The following is a 21,997-nucleotide window of genomic DNA, read 5'->3' as shown; positions in this document are numbered from 1 at the left end:
TCATGGCAAAAATCAATTCTTTGATTTCATTCACATCTTTCAATGAATTTCTGATCTCTCTGATATCCTGTGCTTGCCTATCACTGCTGTCTTTAAGAGTACATATTGCTTCACCAATTTTTTTTTTTATTCTTGTGCCCTAGTTCCATTTTCCATTTCTATGGAATCTCTCTTGCAGGCCAAGAATAGCCTTGCTCTGATACCAATTGATATGACTATGAAAGAAGAAAGCAGTAATTGAAGAAAAAGAAGAGAGAAAATGGAAAACTAAGTTTGGAGTCCATTCATTTTCTCATACAACTTGATTACAGTAAAAAAATCCCCCATTTTTCCCCTCTCAACCGTAGCTATATACATCCAATACTAACTAACTAACAAACCTCCTAACCCACTAACTAACCCCCAACAATCAAACAATCTCTCAAACTAATTCTCCCTCTCAAACTGAATTCCTGAATTTCAGCGCCAACTGAGCTAACTGAATCCAAAACTTTATAAAAACTTCCTAAATCATAACACTCGGCGTCGGAGAGAGGACAATCTGGTGGACATCAGGAAGAACAAGCGCGAGGACAATCTCTTGAAGAAGCGAAGAGAAGGTCTTCTTCTTCAGTCTCAGCAACTCTCAGATGGGATTGATGGGTGTCCTTCCCTTTTCTGTTGAATTGTGTTTGGTTGCTGAGAAAATGTGGGAAATGGGAAAGATTTGTGCTGTTGGGTTTTTGAGTTTTTCTGTAGTAGGTAATTGAGAAATTTGAAAATTCTACTCAATTGAGCCCAATTCAGATGATCTTACTCTTCTAGCCCTTCTAAATTTGTTTGCTGACAAATTGTAGGATAGGGATACAGATCAATGAGTGGAGCCTTGTATTTTTATTACATTCCATTTGGGAAACTAGTTTAGTTGACTTTTACTTTTTTAGATGCCAAATTGTTAGGAAATTAATTTTTAAAGAAACTCAGTTAAAGGTTTCATTTCCAGTCTCATTGACTTGCAGATGCTTCGTAATTCCCTATAGCTATTAAAAGATTGTGGTCATTTTGCCCTCACTGAAATACTAGAATTTGATCTCTGTGCTGATCTTCAATTGCTGTCTATGCATGGACCTTTATTGGGTTGGATTGGTTGCTGTTTGAATTATAGGTAAAAAGATCAAGTTTGATGTTGGAAATCAAGTTTGATGCTGGAAATTTTGGGTTAAGGTTAAGCCCTCAACCTGGGTTTAGTTGAGTTGATTGCCTTGTCTTCAGAAACCAAATTTGATAATAATAATAATAATAAAACTTTCTAGTTTTCTGTTCCATTGTTCTGTTTTATTGGTAACCAACCATATGGGTTATTACTTTGGTAGCTGCTGAATCTACTGGTACATCTTGCTTCTGGTTTATTTTGTAGTTTTATAAATTTTTATGTGATGATGCGTGATGATTTATGAGTGCTACAGTCCGTTTGAGTGTCAGTGGTAGAAAACTGTGCATCTTAGAACTTTGAACGTCAAAGTTTGTGTTCTTCATTCATTCCTTTTAATTTTATTCCATTTGGATGCCTTAAAAATTAAGGAAAATACACGATTATGAAGTATTCATCATTATTATTATTATTATTATTTTAAATCCAAGATTGGTACACTTCATTTGAACTTGGTTAAAAGCTAAATTAGACTTCGTTGAAGGGAGTTTTGTTGTTATCAAAATTTTACTATACTCTAATCTATGAAGCACAGACGTGTGATTTTGCCTCATGTATCAGTGTTACGATTCATTCGATTGGCAGGTCCAATCGATTCATAGCCTCTCGTGCACAGCCCATATTCATGCAAGGATTTTGACACATTAGACATGCTTGGGAACATATCCCTATTTAAAATTTTTTTCGACGAAGATGGTAGTGACATGCTTGTCAGGAAAACCAGACATGATTGAGACACGGAGGGGCTAAAGTCCAATTTTAGAATGTAAGGGGTTAATGTATGAGTATTTTCCAATATGATATGTGTAACAGATGAATTAAGGGAGTTCTTAGTGTGCAAGTTTACAAACTTGCAATATGAGTATTTTCCAATATGACATGTATAACAGATGAATTAAGGGAGTTCTAAGTGTGCAATTCAAGCAGAGGTGGTTAGTGCCCTTGTTAGTAACTAATGGACATGGAGGAGAATATTTTTAGCTGAAAGAAGGGTTTTTAAAGGCTAATTACAGAGGGGAACTGCCAAACTCCTTGAAGGGCATTTCAAAGTTTGTCTCTATTTGTTTTCCAAGTGTTGCTTCATTTGTGGATTCCATTGATAGGATGCCTTATCATACATACTTTTTCACTTCTTCTTACAATTAGTTATCGTATCAATGTCTTATCCTATATAATTTTTATTTTATTTTATTTTATTTTAGTTTTTTATCGTATCTCTGCCATGTCCATGATTGTGCTTGTGCTTGTGTCAAGAAGTTGTACCAAGAATACGTCAGTAGAAGATACATGGGGCATTGAATAATGTACCGAGTATTTTGCCTATCCGCTTGAATCCTTGATGATTTTTATTTTTTTCATCTTTCTGCTTGACGTAAATTTTTTGAAAACAAGACCAGCAGTGGCTTCTGTAGTGAGGATTTTCTTTACGAAAGAAGCCTGGTGACTGCAGTCAATAGGCTAAAGTTGTAACCATTGTAATCAGTAGAAGATACATGAAGCATTGAATAATGTACCGAGTATTTTACCTTTCCCCTTGAATCCTTGATGATTTTTATTTATTTTTCATCTTTCTTCTTGATGTAAAAATTTTGAAAACAAAACCAGCAGTGGCTTCTGTAATGAAGATTTTCTTTACAAAAGAAGCCTGGTGACTGCAGTGCAGTCAATAGGTTAAAGTTGTAACCATTGTAAATAAAAATCGCCCATGACAAACCTGAAGTTAATTGGGAGCCTGAAGTGCTTTTTGGAATGTTCTTGATTTAGTTATGCCACCCATATGTCATAAATGCAGTTCCCAATAGAGTTTGATTTAGCCTTTTTGATCCGATTTCATTTTTACCCTTATTTTTTAGGTTAGCAATGGAATATATAACTAAAGTGTAACATGAATAGATTTGGGTCAACTTATTAGGTGTGAGTGTGAACAACCAATTTCAATGTTTTACTCTGAAAGGCAATTCAGATTTATTCAAATACTTTTCCACTTGGTGCTTTTTGGTTTAACAATTCTATTTTGATTTTGGTTTTTGTTCTTTCTGATGTGTAACAGTTGGAAAGTATTCCTTTGATGGTGCAAGGAGTATGGTCTGAAGATCCTGCAGTGCAAATAGAAGCAACTACTCAGTTCAGAAAGCTATTATCAATTGGTATGGGTGGAGTTGTGGTATTGGTAATATTTTTAGGAATACTTCAATGAACCTTTTTTTAGTGTTGACTTTTGGTTTGTGATGCGTGTAGAACGCAGCCCTCCAATAGACGAAGTGATCAAAGCAGGTGTAGTCCCTCGGTTTGTGGACTTTCTTGGAAGGCAAGATCTGCCTCAACTGCAAGTAGGGACTATTTGTACCTTTATTTTTTTTTCACTGAACTGGCTCTATTTCTGATTGATGTAATCAATCTAGCACAAGCTTGATTTTGCCTTTGTTTGCAGTTTGAGGCAGCATGGGCTTTGACCAATGTTGCAGGTGGGACATCAGAGCATACTCGAGTTGTCATTGAACATGGTGCTGTCCCCAAGTTCGTGCTACTTTTGAGCTCTGCCAGAGATGATGTCTGTGAGCAGGTAAACTCTTGCCCCATTTTTCTTTGAAGCTCTTGTTATTCTAGGTTCACGTGTGACAAACTTTTCTAAACTTTTTGGAAGTCTTGTTAAAATTCGTACAAAGTGTTTGACTTGACTTTGTTAACCATGCTTCTGAAGTGATTTCCTAATTAAAACTTCTGGATTCTTTATTTTTAAATGTTTGAAAACTTTTATATTTATTGCCAACTTCTCTTAATATAGCAATGTGTGCTCAGCCCCTTTTCTTACCTCACTTCTCTTAATTCTTGCAACGGTATTATTCCATTATGCTTCATTGTTTTGTTTTTCTTATATTTTCCCAATGTCTTACCAAATTTTAATGTTATCCCTCGCTTCTAGAATTTTCATACTCTTTGTTGTTCTAAATTCTGAGTAATGCACCTAACTGTTTGTTGACACGATAATTATTTTTGGTTGTGACTACTAATGAATTTGCATTTCTTAATTTTTATGATGTATAAACAGGCAGTATGGGCTTTGGGTAATGTTGCTGGTGACTCTCCAAGTTGTAGGGATCTTGTTCTTGGTAATGGTGCACTTATGCCTTTGCTAGCTCAGTTGAATGAACACTCAAAACTTTCTATGCTGAGAAATGCTACATGGACTCTGTCCAACTTCTGTTGGGGCAAGCCTCCAACACCATTTGAGCAGGTTGTGAGACATCTCAAAGTATTGTTTTATATTTAACAATAATCTTGCAGAAGGATTGTTATAGATTTTTAATGATAATTAGGGCGCCAGATGATTTGAATTGTTCATAAAATGCTCGGGATAAGAATTTTTGATTGAGCTCATTCAAACTCGTTTATTCATTAAATGAACCGAGCTCAATGTTGAACTTGAAGCTTGTTTCATAAATGAACCAAACTCGAGCTGACCCATGCTCAGTTTTTTAATGTTTGAGAGCATAGGCATTGTTTGACTGTTTTGTAGTTCTTTAAAAACTATGTGCCTAAATGGTAACTTGAAGTGTGACTGTTGAAGGTAAATATGGTATGTATGATGCAAAAGATAAAAAGAGGACCCTGCATGTTGTCAGTTGTCCAGTCATCTTTTCAAAATCTATGCATGTTTATCCTTGGCATTTGAAAGATTTACGTAGAATATGATACAAATACAAGAGCCCCGCATATCATGCACTTAACCAACTCTTCCAAAGTTTCTGCAATTTTGGTCCATTATTTAAAAAAAAAAAAAAAAAAAAAAACTTGCAGTAATTAAAATGTAACACGTCACTTAAGGTGCATCTTGCTTGCTTTGAGGTGGTGTCGGGCTTGCGGATTAATTTGAGTAAGTCGGAGTTGATTCCAGTGGGGGAGGTTGGTAGGTTGCCGATGTTAGCAATAGTTTTGGGCTGTATGGTTGCACTGCCGGTGTCTTATTTGGGGTTACCATTGGGTGCTACTTACAAGGCAAAGGGGATGTGCGAAGGGGTTGTGGAATGGGTGCAGCGCCGGTCCGCCGGTTGGCGGGATGGAAGAAGCAATATTTGTCGAAGGGGGGAAGATTGACATTTATCAAAAGTGTGTTGAGCAATATTCTGACCTACTTTATGTCGTTGCATGTCATTCCTGTTTCAGTGGCGACTCGCTTGGAGAAGCTTAAGCGGGATTTCTTGTGTGTGGGGGGAGGGGGGGTGGAGGGGAGGAGTTTAGATATCATTTGATTGATTAGGGATGGATTTGTTGTCCAAAGGAGGTGGGTGATTTGGGGGTGCGAAGGTTGGTGTCGTTTAATAGGGCGTTATTAGGGAAGTGTTTTAGCTATTTGCTTGGGAGAGGGATTGGTTGTGGCGTAGGGTGCTGCTGCCAAGTATAGGGTGGGAAGGGGGGATTGGAGGTCGGGGGATGTTGTTGGGTCTTATGGTTGGGGTTTGTGGAAGGGGATTTGGTTGGAGAGGGGGAGTTTTGAGATAGGGTCAAGTATCGGGTGGGATCAGGGGAGAAGGTGTTGTTTTGGAGGGATAGGTGGTGTGGGGAGGTTTCGTTGGAAGTGTGGTTCTCTTTGATTTTTAGTATTGCTATGGTTCGGGAGGTTACGGTTGCGGATTGTTTGGAGGTGGACGGTGTGGTGGCGTGGGATGTCCAGTTGCACCGGCAGGTTCAGGATTGGGAGGTGGGTCGATTGGAGAAGTTGCTCAGCTTCTTGTATGGATTAGGGATTATTGGTAGTGGGAAGATGTGGTAGTTTGGGATGTGGCGGCTGCCAAAGGCTAGTTTTTTGTTTCGTTATTTTATCGGAGTTTGGAGGGGTAGTTAGTGGAGGTCTATGAAGCATGGACATAGACACAGACACGGGACACGACAATTTCCAAAAAATGGGGACACGGACACGGCAGGGGACACGGTGAATTTTATTTTATTTATTTTTTATATATTTTTATGTGTTATGTGTTAGCAAATTATATTAGCCGAAAGTGTTAGCATATTATATTAGTCGAAAGTTACACTAGGGTCTGTAATCATTTTATGCCCTCATGGATCATCTTGTAATTGCCTTTCTTGTAAACCCTAATCTTCATTTATAAATAGGGGGTGATATTCTATCATACCCCAAGCTGGTTACCCAAGCTTCATGGTATCAGAGCTACACCTCTAGGGTTAGGGTTCAAAACGTACCTAGTTGGATCATCTGCTGGGTCGATCTTCAGTCACCGTCGTCACTCCGCTTCGTCTTCATCAGCCGATTGGATCATCTGCTTCGTCTTCGTCTTCGTCTTAGCTCCTCAGCTCGTCGATCTCCTCCAGCCGTTCGTCGCTCGTCTTCATTGCCCTCGTCGTCCTCTGTCGTCTTCGTCACTCGTCGTCCTCAGCATCTGTCTCACTATGGTATGATCTCACATCCTTGGTATATATAAATATATATATATATATATATATCCTGATATATATATATTTATATATAAATACATGTATACATAAATAAATCAATATATATATATATAAAAAAAAAATGGTTTCTTAATTTTGTTATGTCTTTATAGTGGTCATTGTGCCTGTTATCTCACTACCACTTTCCGGGTTTGTGATTGCCACTAGTTTTGTTGTGGGTTCAGTAGTATTGTATCCATGACAGATTCCACCAGTGTGTCCCCTTCTTCTCAAACACCAAAGAGTGAGAGTCCCATTCTACCTACTACCATGACTGAGAACCCCAACCCTAGTCTGAAAATCACTACCTCTCTATTTAATGGTCAGAACTACCTAGCATGGTCTCAAAGTTTGACTATGTTTTTGAAAAGCAGAGGGAAGATGGGGTATGTTGATGGCAGGATACAGGCACCTAGTACCACTGACTCAGGTTATGACCAATGGGAGATTACCAACTCTTTGATTATGAGTTGGCTTATCCATTCGATGGTTCCAGAACTTGGTGAGGGCTACTTGTTTATGGAGACTGCCCAGGACGTTTGGGAGGCTGTGGCTGTTACCTATTCCCGCAAAGGAAATTTTTCACAGGCATTTGAGTTGCGCCGCTCTATTGAGAGCTCACTTCAGGGGGAGCAGACTGTTCTTCAGTACTTCACTTTCCTCACCAACGGCTGGAAACGCCTTGACCACCTGGAAGACTATAAGCCCGTTTGCCCTACTGATTCTGTCGGGTACAAGAAGTTCATCGCACGGGAACGGGTCTTTAAATTTTTGGCCGGCCTAAATGTGGAGTATGATCCAGTTAGGGGTCGAGTTCTGAGTATGGACACTCTTCCTTCACTTCAGGAGGCATTTGCCTATGTACAAAATGAGGAGAGTCGCCGGTCTGCTATGATGTCCCCTGTCTCTACTGACCGTTCCGCATTACTGTCTACTCCTCGAGATGGCCTCAGCCTGCCTCCTCCGTCTGTTGTTAAGGAGTCTGTATTCTGTGATTATTGCAAGAAGCCGCGGCATACTCGTGAGACGTGTTGGAAGCTTCATGGGACTCCATCCGGGGGTCGAGGTGATCGGTCTGGTTCTCGAGGAGGTCGATCAGGCCAATCTAGAGGACGTGGTTCCTATTCCCGGGCTCATCAGTCTAGTGCCGTTGATACCCTTGATTCTAATTCTACTTCTGTTACCCAAGCTTTTGATTCTGAGCTGGAGGATGCTTTGCGCCAATTGTTGGACCGCCGATCTTCTACTGCTCTTAGTACCGCTTCCTCGTCCTTTGCCCGCTCAGGTAACTTAGCATCTTCTCCTTGTGCTTTCCTGTGTCATACATCTTTGCCTTGGATTATTGATTCTGGTGCCTCAGATCATATGTCTGGCTCCTCTGATCTTTTCTCTGTCTATAAGCCCTCTTCAGGTCAGGACAAATTTAGGATTGCCGATAGTACTGTTTCTTCCATTTCTGGAAAAGGTTTAGTCCAAGTCACTCCTACCATACACCTATCTTCTGTTCTCCATGTTCCCAAGTTTTCTGTTAATCTGTTATCCTTAAGTCGTCTTACTCAGGACTTGAATTGTAGTGTGACGTTTTTTCCTGATCATTGTCTTTTTCAGGACCTTGTCACGGGGAGGACGATTGGCAGTGGTAGTGCAGAAAATGGTCTCTACTTCCTAGATCAACTGGACAAACTTGCTTATTTTTCCACCACGTCTTCTACTACCCCCGCTGATTTATGGCTGTGGCATCGGCGTCTTGGGCATCCCTCATTTCATTTACTTAAACATTTATTTCCTTCTAGTTTCGCAAATCATCATGTGTCTGACTTTCTTTGTGAGTCTTGTCAACTTGGAAAACAACATAGAGCTTCTTTTGCTCCCAGTTTGAATAAAAGCTTCGTTCCTTTTTCATTAATACATTCTGATGTTTGGGGTCCCTCTCGTGTTCTGTCTGTGAAAGGTCATCGCTGGTTTGTTACATTTATTGATGATTTTTCTCGTGCTACTTGGGTGTATCTCATGAAAGATAAGAGTGAGGTTTTCTCTGTGTTTCGCACTTTTCATAAGATGATTTGTACTCAGTTTGGGGCCACTATCAAAATATTTCGTTCTGATAATGGCGGGGAATACATAGATTCTGGGTTAGGACAATATTTCTCTACTCATGGCATTATCCATCAGACCTCTTGCACCAATACCCCTCAACAAAATGGGGTGGCCGAACGTAAGAATCGGCATCTTCTTGACATGGCTCGGTGCATGTGTTTTTTTATGAATGTGCCTCGGCCCTATTGGGGCGACGCTGTTCTCACCGCTGCCCATCTTATTAATCGTCTCCCTACCCAGGTCTTGGACAAACAGGCTCCGCTTCACGTCCTCCTCGGTTCTCCGTCCTTGTTTTCTATTCCTCCCAAAATATTTGGTTGTGTCTGTTTTGTCCATAATCACTCTCCCTCTCGTGGTAAGTTGGACCCTCGCTCCCTCAAGTGTGTTTTCCTTGGTTACTCTCCTACTCAAAAGAGGTATAAATGTTACCACCCTTCTTCTCGTAAGTGGTTTGTGTCCATGGATGTAACTTTCTTTGAGTCCCAGTCCTATTTCTTGTCCTCTCCGGTGTCACCGTCCTCATTTCCGGGGGAGCCTTGGTGTGAAGTGAGTCCTGTGCCTCCTATGGTGGAACCAGTTGTTCTTGCACCACCCTCTACTACTGTGCTTCCTATGGTGGAACCAGTTGTTCTTGCACCCCCCTCTTCTATTGGGACTATAGAACCCACTGTCACCAAGAATAAGGACGGGCATGTTTATGTCCGGGACATAGATAGAAAACAAGTTAACTGGATACACGGGACCATTTCTGCTACTCCACTGCCATCTCCTGCTTCTGATGAGAGTCTAGGTAACTTTGAATCTCTTGAGTCCATTGATCTTGATGTTCCTATTGCCAAGAGGAAGGGTGTGAGATCTTGTACTCAACATCCTATCTCACAGTTTGTATCATACTCTCATTTGTCATCCTCATATAGAGCGTTTGTGTCCAATATTTCCTCTGTTAGCATTCCTAACCATTTTCAGGATGCTCTTGCTACCTCTGAGTGGAAACTAGCCATGATTGAGGACATGAAAGCACTTAGGAAGAATGGCACTTGGGAATTGACTGAGTTACCTACGGGCAAACGACCTGTGGGATGTAAATGGGTATATACTGTGAAACACAAAGCAGATGGGTCTATTGAGCATTACAAGGCAAGACTTGTGGCAAAAGAGTTTACTCAGACATATGGCATTGATTATCAGGAGACCTTCGCACCCGTGGCTAAAATGAATTCAGTCAGAGTACTTCTCTCTCTAGCAGCTAATCTAGATTGGCCGCTTTATCAGTTTGATGTCAAGAATGCTTTTCTCCATGGTGACCTCGAAGAAGAAGTATATATGGACATTCCTCCGGGTTTTGAGGATCATCAAACAGAAGGCAAAGTATGCAAACTTCGGAAGTCATTATATGGTCTCAAACAGTCTCCAAGGGCTTGGTTTGAGAGATTCACTCAGGCTATGTTTAAATATGGCTTCAAACAAAGTCAGGCAGATCACACATTGTTTGTGAAACATTCCTCACGCGGTAAGACTACAGCACTTATTGTTTATGTAGATGACATAGTTCTTATAGGCAATGATAGTGGGGAAATACCTCTATTGAAGAAATATTTAGCTAAAGAGTTTGAAATCAAAGACTTGGGAAGCTTGAAGTATTTTCTGGGAATTGAAGTTGCTCGCTTTAAGGATGGGATATTTATCTTACAGAGAAAATATGTGCTTGACCTGTTGAAGGAAACTGGGATGCTTGGCTGCAAGGCATGTGCTACCCCACTGGAACCCAATCAGAAATTGGGGGATGATGAAGGAGGAGAAGTTGTGGATAGGGGGAGCTATCAACGATTAGTGGGTAAGATCATTTACCTATCTCACTCCCGTCCTGATATTGCTGTTGCTGTCAGTGTAGTTAGTCAGTTTATGCATGCTCCTCATCAGATTCACTTTGAGGCTGTCATGAGAATCTTGAGGTATTTGAAGTCTGCTCCTGGTAAGGGTCTGTATTTTTCAAAGTATGATGATCTTCGTGTAGAAGCCTATACAGATGTTGACTGGGCTGGGTCAGTAACTGATAGGAGATCAACTTCAGGGTATTGGGCATTTGTTGGCGGCAACCTAGTTACTTGGAGGAGTAAGAAACAGAATGTGGTTGCCAGGTCAAGTGCAGAAGCTGAGTTTAGAGCTATGGCACAAGGTATGTGTGAACTTTTATGGATCAAATTATTGTTGCGTGATCTAGGTATTGATCAGACGGACTCCATGAGGTTATACTGTGATAATAAGGCCGCCATCAACATCGCTCACAATCCAGTTCAACATGACAGGACAAAACATGTTGAGATTGATCGCCACTTCATTAAGGAGAAACTCACTAGTGGTACCATTTGTACTCCTTTTGTCCAGTCTGGTGAACAACTTGCTGACATTCTCACCAAGGGGATTGGGAATAAACCATTTCATGACATATTAGGCAAGCTGGGCATGAGAGATATCTTCGCACCAGCTTGAGGGGGAGTGTTAGCATATTATATTAGCCGAAAGTGTTAGCATATTATATTAGCCGAAAGTTACACTAGGGTCTGTAATCATTTTATGCCCTCAGGGATCATCTTGTAATTGCCTTTCTTGTAAACCCTAATCTTCATTTATAAATAGGGGGTGATATTCTATCATACCCCAAGCTGGTTACCCAAGCTTCATTATGTAGAAACATATTACATTCATCCTAAATCAAAATTAACAAACACTAACATAGTAACATTAATTCAATAAATATAATCACTACATTTAAACAAATTAATAGATCATCTATTCACAAAAAAGTAATAATAAACGATAACAAAAACTAAGACGAGAAGGGGAAAACATTCAACATCCAACAATATTCTTCACAAAAGCACCCAAAAAAAGAAAAAAAAGAAAAGAAAAAAGCCCTGCCATGTCCCCATATGGACACGTGTGTCCGCGCCATGTCCCATGCCGTGTCCTCATATGGACACGCGTGTCCCCGCCGTGTCCCTGGGTCGGACACCGCCACGACACTGATTTTGGAGAGTCCATGCTTCAGAGGTGGAGGTTTTTCCTTGGAAGAGTATATGGGTATCAAGTGCTCCTTCTAAGGTGGTTTTCTTTTTATGGACTGCATTGGGACGGAATCTTACTATTGATAATTTGGTTCGCCATGGACATGTGTCAGTTAATCGATGTTGTATGTGTTGTGTTGATACGGAGTTTGTGAATCATTTGTTTCTTTATTGTTCCGTGATTTCGAGGTTGTGGGCTGTATTTTTTCTATGTTTGGAGTTGCTTGGGTGCAGCCGAGGGGGGTTTTGGAGTTATTGTGCAGTTGGAGAGGGGTTTGAATAGGAGGTCATCGGCGCTGGGTCTAGTTGTTGGTGCTATTTTGTTTGATGTGGTTGGTTTGACTGGAGAGAAATCGGCGCGCTTTTCAAGAGTTATCTCGGATTGTGTCGTGGCTTGAAAACTGGTTATTGGTTACTTTGTATAGTTGGTTGGAGAGGAGGGGGAATCCGGATTTGTTTGCTTTTTTAGACTTTTTGGATGATGTTATTGGTTAGGTGTTTTCTAGCTGTTTTTGGTGATTTCCCATGTTGGGATATTTTGTATTCTTTTGCATCATCTTGATACTTTCTCAATAAAATCAGATTTCTTATAAAAAAAAAGAAAAAAAAATGCAACACGTCACTAGAATTAATCTACGAGCAGATCTTGGCTCTTTAGCTCATGATATAGTCATGAACCTAGCAGCCCGACGCTAAACACCTAAAAGCTCAGCTCGGCTCATTTGTAACCTTGATGATAATTGGCCTCCTTTCCTGACTGTATTAAGGTGGGCAAGTCTAGTTATGTTGTTATCTTCTTTTTGGCTTTTTCAGGTGAAACCTGCATTGCCAGTTCTTCGGCAACTTATCCACTTGAATGATGAAGAAGTTTTAACTGATGCTTGCTGGGCACTCTCTTATCTTTCTGATGGCCCAAATGACAAAATTCAAGCTGTGATTGAATCAGGTGTCTGTCCACGACTTGTGGAGCTTCTGCTGTATGTGTCCTATTTTCACTAAAATTTTAAATTATGACATTGATTTAACTTGTATTCCTCTTATAGTTTTCTAGAATTAGTTGTGTAGAAAAATTATCCTTTCTGCAAATTACTGGAACATTTTGCATTTTTTCTAGGCTGAATTTTTGTACTCTTATTTTATTTTATTTATTTTCATGTAATAGTTGCCAGATTTGTTTTAGTGGTACTAACTAAAATTTGTTTTCCACTAGTCATCCATCGCCTACGGTTCTTAGACCTGCTCTTAGAACAGTGGGAAACATTGTTACAGGTGATGACACCCAAATTCAGGTATTAATGATTTCTACATCCATGCAATTAATTCTTACCATTATTGCAGCTTGATGCAGTATCATCATTTTTTTTTATTTGTTCATTTACATTGTATTGGCTAATACCAATACAAAAAGATGATATTCTCTTGCAATTATCAATACAATAACTAGTTTATTAGTATAGTAAATTTCTTTTGGGCCTTTGGCATTCTTGTAGTGAAATTAGTGGAAGGCAAAATACTTCCTATCTCAGGATTCTGATTTCATCTGGATGAAAAAGAAAATGTGGGTTTCGTATTTTGGTTTATTACTTTATTATGTGCATGACCCTTCATTTATTTCTACCTATAAACAGAGACCTTTGTTTGATTTCTGTAAAACTTAATGCTTGAACCTTTTCAATATGAGAGCTCCTGCATATGCAAGGGCTTTTGGAACTTCTGTGGCCACTAGTTAATCATTCTTTCCAGAAATATATATATATATATATATATATATATAAGTTCTCTATTTTGCTCCTTTTTACTAGAAAGGCAGAACCTAGTGACCTGTATACAGTCAATACATTTCCATACGAATCTCCAAGTCTGATTTACTTATCACTGTTATGAAACTTGGACTGTCTAATGAATCAGAAAAGGGAGAGATGAGGTTCATTGGTTTAGCCTCATGGCCTGCTGGAACTGAATCCCGATGTCAATGATGTATGGAAAGATAGTGTATTGTATCAAAATAGAATACCATCATTAACAGTCAATGAGTTTCCAAGTCTTGGTTTATCTAATAAACCAGAAAAGAGACCGAGATGAGGTTCATTGGTTTAACCTCATGGTCAGCTGGAACTGACTCCTGATGTCAATGGTGTACGGAAATATATTATATTGGCCCTGTTTGGTATCGCTTAAAATTCAATTTATTCAACTTACTTGCTTTAAACAAGTTGACTGTTAGTGTTTGGTTGCAATTGTAAATTAGAGGTTATTTGACTTTTTTTAGCTTATGTAGCCAAAAAATGTGAAATTTTCATACACTACAATTTGTAGCTTTTTTGAGCTTATGTGAAATCCTTAAATACATAGAGACAAAACATTTTGTGGGCATTCTAGATATTTGCACAACAAAAAAAATTTATGTGACAGCTTATTTAACCAAACATGTTTCACAGATTATTAAAAGCCACCCAAAACAGATTTTAAACTTATTTTAACTCTTTTAAGATAATAATCTAAAAAGCAATAATCATAAAAGCTAACTTATAAGTTATACCAAACAGGCTATTGTATCAAAATAGAATATCATTTAAATATGAAAAAATTATGCTAAAAAAAACTTCTTAGTTTGATCAGATTCCCATAACATTTTCAGACAAGCTTTTTTGCGTTCTCTTTTTTGTAATGAATAGAAGCGTAACTTCTCGCTGTGTTTCTTCTCTTCCCTTTTTTGTCTTCAAAATCATGTTCGAGGAGCAAGAGAGAGGCACTAAAAAGAAGGAATAAACTACGAAAGAGCTACAGAAAGACGGAACAGAATTTTAGCAACCTAGGAGGAAAAAATCAAAGCCAGACCAAATATTTTATGGTTATGGTCACAAACACCCTTTAGCATAAAGAAATTGCAGAGTTTAAATGATTCTCGTTGTAGCCCAATTCCCCAAATAGAGTAAAAAATAGACACAAGCTACATCTATAATCAACAACCATAAAACCCATCGGGGGAAAAAATTTGGAAGCTTTAAATTCTTCTTGTAACCAGGCTTTAGAGAGAATGCCATTGTGATACAAAACAGGGACATCAATACTATCAAGAATGAAAATTTTAGACGACAAATTCTAGATGTTCCATTTTTCTCCATGGAAATGATTCCATCGGTCCTTGTGGTATTGAAAACACATTAACCAAACTAGCCCCCTCTGTTATATGGACTATTATATATGCAATTGACACGTGGGTTAGGGTATGAGTTATATGTCCAACATGTCTAGTTGATTATGCAAGCAATAAGTTTGTCTTGTCATTGATTTTACTCTACAACAATGCATAAAACTCTCATATTTTGCATCAACGGCTCTATCATCTATGTTACTTTGTAAATACCAACTTACCCTTGAATTAACCCTTGAATTAACCGTGGTGGACTTGCAGGAAACTGCTACATCCTTGGGGATTAGTTAGGCTTTGATTCGGACACCCCAGTGCCAATCAAAAAAATAAAAAATGAAAAATACCAACTTACCCTAAATGGTAAAAGAATAATATTAGGAAAATATGATGTGTAGCTGTGGCCAGTGTCTTTAGACATCGAAACTAGAAGAATCTGACACTTAGGCTCATACCTCCACCAAACACCATACCCGAGTCCATGTAACATAGCTAGGCCTCCTATTTGATCACTTCCTCACAGACAGATAAAGAGAGAGATGGTCAGAATTACATTACTAAAAGAGAGGAGCTTCTAATATTCAAGACCTCAATATGTTCAATTATTTTATTATTGAGAATGTATTAATATTGATATAGGTTTTAGTTTTTGTTTCCAAATGTTTTTCATACGTTTCTAAATTCTTTTTTCATTTCCATTCTTATGTTTTTTTGATATGTTTCCAAGCTAACCAAAACAATACACTAAAATGAAATTTTGACCCTTGGTTAAAGATCATTTTAATTTTATTTTTAAAAAATTGTGTTGGAGATCATTCTAGCACAATTTTGGCTTTTAAATGTATATTTTGGAAATCTCTTAATCCCTGGTTTTTTATTTACATTATTACACTTAAACCAATCGTAGTTTATCATAACAACTATAATAACCATCCTTAATATTTTATAACCTTAATTGATGTTTTTAATTAAATTATAAACCTCTAAATTTAGGTTGTGAATATTACAATTCTCCCCTTCTAATTAAAATTTCGTCCTGTAACTTACCATGTTTAAACAAATGAGGGTATCGAGTCCGCATACTCTCCTTGCTCTCCAAGTTGCCTCCTCGGGTGTGTATCTCCTACATAAAACTTTCACCAACGATATGGTCTTGTTATGTAGTACTTGATGCTGACGATCTAAAATCTGCACTGGCTCATCAACATATGACAAGTCCTCCTTCAATTCAATAGGCTGAGTAGTAAATATATTTTATGGATTTGGAATGTACTTTCATAACATTGAGACATGGAATACATCATGTAACCAAGACAACTCATATGGCAATGCTAACCGGTAAGTTGTAGTCCCAATTTGCTCAATAATGTCACAAGGGCCAATATATCGCGGACTCAACTTGCCCCTTTTAACAAACCACATCACCCCTTTCCATATTGACACCCGTAAGAATACCCTATCACCAATAGCAAACTCTAGATTTCTCCTTCGATTATCTGCATGACTTTTCTGGATACTTTGTACGATTTTCAAGCGATCTTGTGTTACTTCCACTTTATCAATAGTTGTCCGAACCATTTTAGGTCTCAATAATTTCTTTCCCCCACATCACTCCAATGTACTGGAGTTCTACACTTTCGGCCATACAAAGCCTCGTATGGAGCTTTACCAATACTTGTTTGATAGTTGTTATTATAGGCAAGTTTTATTAGTGGCAAATACTTATCCCAGCTATCTTTGAAGTGCAACACACAAGACCACAACATATCCTCCAAGGTCTGGATAGTCCTTTCAGGCTATCTGTTTGTCTGGGGATGAAAAGTTGAACTAAAGGTAAGTTTAGAAACATCAAATAGTGGCCAAAAAGCCACTAAAAAGCCAAAGAACTATACAAAAAAGCATTTCAAACATACTATTTTTTTCACCTCATATTTTAGCCAAAAAGCCAAAAAGTTAGCTTATTCCCAAACCAACTCTAAATTTCAAGGTAGTCCCCATAGCTTGCTGTAAACTGGGTCAAAATCTAGAAGCAAATCTAGGATCCTTTTTTGAAACAATAGATATTGGAGTCCCATGCAAGAGAATGATCTCATCAACATACAATGTAGCATACTTGTCGATAGAATACTTAACTGTAATAGGTAAGAAATAGGTTGATTTGGTAAATCTATCCACAATCACCCAAATAGAATCATAGCCTTGTTGGGACCAAGTGAGGAAGTCCAACCACAAAATCCATTGTGACATTCTCCCATTTCCACTCAAGAATAGGAAGAGGTTGCAACAAACTTGCAAGACGTTGATGCTCAGTTTTTACTTGTGGACACACCAAACAATGAGCAACAAGTTCAGCCATCTCTCTTTTCATTCCACTCCAATAATGCTCCCTAAGATCGTAATACATCTTAGTACTACCTAGGTTTCCAAAATTTCTCTCTTTACGCTGTATTTGGTTGGGGGATTTGGGAATGGATTTGGAAAAGGAAAGGGAAAAGGTAGGTGAAATGTGAATAAAATATACTTACATTTCACATAGTTTCACTCACCTTTTCCTTTTCCTTTTCCAAATTTCTTCCCAAATCTCCCAACCAAACATAACATTAAAGTTTGGTCTTTCCACTTTGTTACGGCTTGCACCTTTTTAGGATCAATGCAAATTCCATCCCTAGTTATCACATGCCCCAAGAAAACAATCAGGGTTTTACCTTCCAAATCTGGCTTTTTCGTTCTAGTCTGAAGAGATTCATTCTTTCCTCTATGGCAAGATTGATCCTTTCTGCTAGAACTCGTTTAAAGGCGTGTTTGGGTTTTTTGCATGCTAGCGTGCGTACTCGTCCTCTATGAGCTAGACTCTATCACACTATCCAACCAGAACTCACATTTACTAAATTTGGCAAACAACTGCTTTTTTTGCGAAGTTTGTAATGTTGTACATAAATGATCCATGTGTTTCTCTCTATTACAGGAGTATATCAAGATATCATCAATAAACACAATAATAAAGGCATACGATGATCATTTTTGAGACATCCTTGCCTGTTGAAGGAGGCAATCAGTGGTGCAGTTAGATATTTTCCCTTAAGTAACTGATTTGTGGCGTGGAAGTGCAATAGTATCTCTGAGCGTATATATAAATGTGCACGCACACACACACACACACACATAATATGTTATACATACTTTCAAGTACTTTGTATTTATTTATTTTATTTATGAAATTGACTAATAAGCAATATTGAAAAACAATCTGAATGAGAGATTTTTAAAGAGTAAATAAAAAAGTACTATATTTGTTAAGGTGTAAGCGGCAACCAAATGAAGAGATTATTTTTTCTTCTACTCTAAGGTCACAAGCTCAATTCTTTCTGCACATTCCGCACACGGTGAGTGCTAAGGCGTTAATTACTACCTTGAGTCTTTACTCATGGAGGTTAGGGACTGGTCAAATAGGAATTCCGTATGTCAGTCAGCGAATTTGGCAAAAATAATACTTGAATTTCACGTGTTTTACGTAACATTTCACTAATTTACCTATGCGGTGCAAAATAAATCTAGGAGGAGTAGGATTGAGAATTTCTTTACAGTTAGCAGGGATTGGTAGGTTGGATGGTGCAGTTATACAGTCTTTCAGAAATGATGATGAATGCAGAGGATGATGGACAAGTTTTTAATTCTTGTGGGGCAGTAGCCCTTGCATACATTGTACTGTACATGGGAAGAAATTATGTTTAATTATTCTTTTAAGAGTATCCTATAAGTCTCTGACTCTTTACTCTTGAATGATAAGGTACATTAGCTATGTGTTTATATACATATATTATATAGATGTATCTGAAAAGAAGTCATCACAGAGCTTTATGGAATACCTATTCTAACAAGAATTAATTAGGAAACTGAAATTTTGAAATGCTGAATGCTGTCATGAAATTTGTGTATGTATTTAGCAAGTAAAACTGCATTTTGGTGGAATGGTAGCGCTGAGGAAATTGAAACTCTCTCTCTCTCTCTCTCTCTCACACACACACACACACACATCCTTGATATACTTTTCCTCGCACAGTGAGAAATAACTCATTTTATTTGTTTCAGTCTGTGATTGAGAACCATGTCCTCCCTTGTCTCTACCAACTTCTCACACAAAATCACGAAAATAGCATCAAGAAAGAAGCTTGCTGGACAATTTCAAATATCACTGCTGGGAATAGAAGTCAAATTCAGGTATATGGATTCCCTTGCATATCCATTCATTCACAAGAATCTTTTATGTTGCCAACTATGAATATATTACCAGCTTTGTATCAATCTCTCTCTTTCATTGCATGTGTTATGTTAGTCAACCATGATTCTTTTGTGTTGTATCAACACCCTCAATTTATTGGTGAGCAATGGTGCATTTTTTAATCCTTTCAATATAGCTCTTGCTCAATCTGAAATCATTTTTATACTAATGGTTCTGTAAGAAAGGATCTGATTTTCTAGTCCATCTGGTCAGTTGGTTAAACTTGTTTTTATTGCTAATCTTTTCCTAGTTATATTGTGATTTGTTTTGGGAGATTTTGAGATAGAAATTTGGGTAAGAAGAGAGGAACATACACTCATCATAGCTGTTTCTGTATGAAACCACTCTTGTTCTGTTTTGCCTGAAAAGATTTTAATATGTTATTTGTTGCTACTAAGTAATTACATAGTTCCCTTATAAAATGTCATGAGGTGAATCGGATACAAAAGCCAACAGCTGTAGCAATGTTTGTGCTGTCTTTTGCTATAATGGTGGAAGCAATCTGTTACAAAGTTGCCAAAAGGAGTAAATGGGTGGCATTTTGGGAATTGGAAAAAACTGTAGGAAAAGGCATAATGTGCCAATCGCATACACTTCTGCATATTAGCTAGTGGTGAAAAAAGTTATTGTTCTGTTTGCATGGATTATCCTAATTAATCTGTTGCATTTTTTTTTTTTTTTTTTTGGGCGTGGGAACAGGCTGTTATTGAAGCAAATATTATCCTTCCTCTGGTACACCTTCTTCAACATGCAGAATTTGAGATCAAGAAGGAGGCTGCGTGGGCTATCACAAATGCTACCTCTGGAGGATCTCATGATCAGATTCGGTTTGTTTCTCATCTCAATTTCTGCTTATATAGCCAGTATGGTTAAATTGGCTGCTTATTTGCATCTATGTTCAGACCTAGTTTTTAGCTTTTCTTCACTCACCTTTTCCTCTATCCTTTTTCCATTTTCCATTTCTCATTTATTTCAAACTACAATCGAAGTAACAATCTTTCAAGTCCGCAGTGCCCAAAAATTTTATTTACTTGATACCTACTACAGTGGTAATCTTCCCATCCTGTTCTATCCAGAGCCGTAACTCTGGTAAATCATGAAGAATAGCATCATAGTAGTAGGTCTCTTGTCATTAAATGTCAAAGCAACAGGTTGAATTACTTTATATGTTGGATTTCTGATGATAATTGATCACTGAACTTACAAGTAATTTCCTCATTGAATAAACAAGATTCAGTTGGTCCTTTCACTTAATCATATCCACGTGATAAGGGTCCACCTAAATTTGGCAAAATAATGCATTGGGCTGAGGCCTGTACTCATATACAATCGGTGTCAATTGTAGATTCTTGGCGAGTCAAGGTTGCATTAAGCCACTTTGTGATCTTCTAATCTGTCCAGACCCAAGGATTGTGACTGTGTGCCTCAAGGGGCTTGAGAACATTTTGAAGGTGGGTGAGGCTGACAAAGAAGGGGGAATGAACAATGGAATTAATTTATATGCACAAACAATTGATGAAAGTGATGGATTGGATAAGATTGAAAATCTCCAAACCCATGACAACAATGAGATCCATGAGAAGGCTGTGAAGATCTTAGAGATACTGCACCGAGGAGGATAAGGAAGAACAAATTCTTCAAGACGGAATCAATGGAAATCAACGGGGTTTCAATTTCGGAAATGCCCAGCCCAATCTTCCTTCTGGTGGATTCAAATTTGGTTAGAAGGGGAAATTTTGAGTCTTTTTTCGGACTTTGTGAGTAATGCTAGGGACCAAGAACTCGGACACAGAAAAATATCCTGAAAAACAATGTGGTCTACATTCAACTGTTGTATTGTGGATTCAATATTTTAAATGAATCTGGACCACACTGTTTTTCTGGGTATTTTTTTGTGTCTAATTTCTTGGTTCTACAGGTTTTGTAGGCCTCCTTTTGTTCGAAGGAGTTTTTAAACTTTGTTTTTGTTTTTCTTGTTTACAACGGTCAGCCAGGATTTTTGGTCTGGCAGATGGGTTGAATTTGTTTTATGGAACTTTTTGTGGAGTGTAAGGCTTTTTTAACTTGTGGTTTTCATATTTTCTATATATTGATGTGAAGGAAAATATAACCATGATTTGTTTTTATGTGAAATGAGCTAATTTTCACATGTGATTTTTTTTAATCATTTGGTGCATTGCTTCTATGATGATGTTGTGATTAATTAAGAAAGTATAAACAAATTTGCAAATAGACTAGGTTTTGTTTAAAGAAAATAATGTAATGGTTTGCACGTACCATTATGTCTTCCAACCTTCCATAGCTCAAGCTCTTTATCAATTTGAAATGCTTTGGGTAAGTTGCTGTGAAGAAATGGAGGAAATTGTTGCTGCGAAGCAAAACGATGGGCGTGAAGAAGAAGAGAGGGTGGATTACAAGATGGTTTTCAAAAGTCTCAAAGAAATCAATCTTGAATGCCTTCCAAACCTAAGTGGTTTCTGCACAGGAGGAGACGACTTTCCTTTTGAATGGCCATCCTTGGAAATACTTAGAGTGAGAGACTGCCCCAAAATGATGACTTTCGCTGCCACTACTTCCGGCAGCACACCAAAACTGAACCAAGTTAGATTGGATGAATCCGAGACACCGCTACAAGGGATGGACTTGAATCAATTTGTGCAAAACCGTTTCAAAGCCACCTAAATGTACTTCTATATTTTATCACATTTAACATATATATATATATATATAGGAAAATTATTGAATACTTCCGGAACACCACG

General features: G+C 38.1%; 1 protein-coding gene across 1 annotated transcript; it reads left to right on the top strand.

Annotated features, from left to right (window-relative positions):
- Nucleotides 1-178: 178 nt before the first annotated feature.
- Nucleotides 179-21,361, top strand: LOC114288092 (importin subunit alpha-4). Its single transcript, XM_082887015.1, is given in 11 exon segments — nt 179-737; nt 3,240-3,336; nt 3,428-3,519; nt 3,621-3,752; nt 4,239-4,424; nt 12,619-12,782; nt 13,016-13,094; nt 19,046-19,174; nt 19,935-20,062; nt 20,581-20,835; nt 20,837-21,361. Coding segments are annotated over 11 exon segments (1,494 nt in total). The 5' UTR covers nt 179-629; the 3' UTR covers nt 20,961-21,361.
- The last annotated feature ends 636 nt before the right edge of the window (nt 21,362-21,997 follow it).

Source organism: Camellia sinensis, chromosome 9, assembly GCF_055761805.1.
Source record: "Camellia sinensis isolate YWXY chromosome 9, ASM5576180v1, whole genome shotgun sequence".
Lineage (NCBI taxonomy): Eukaryota > Viridiplantae > Streptophyta > Magnoliopsida > Ericales > Theaceae > Camellia > Camellia sinensis.
Note: the sequence above shows the minus strand (reverse complement) of the source record. Positions and strands in the feature narration are given on the sequence as shown.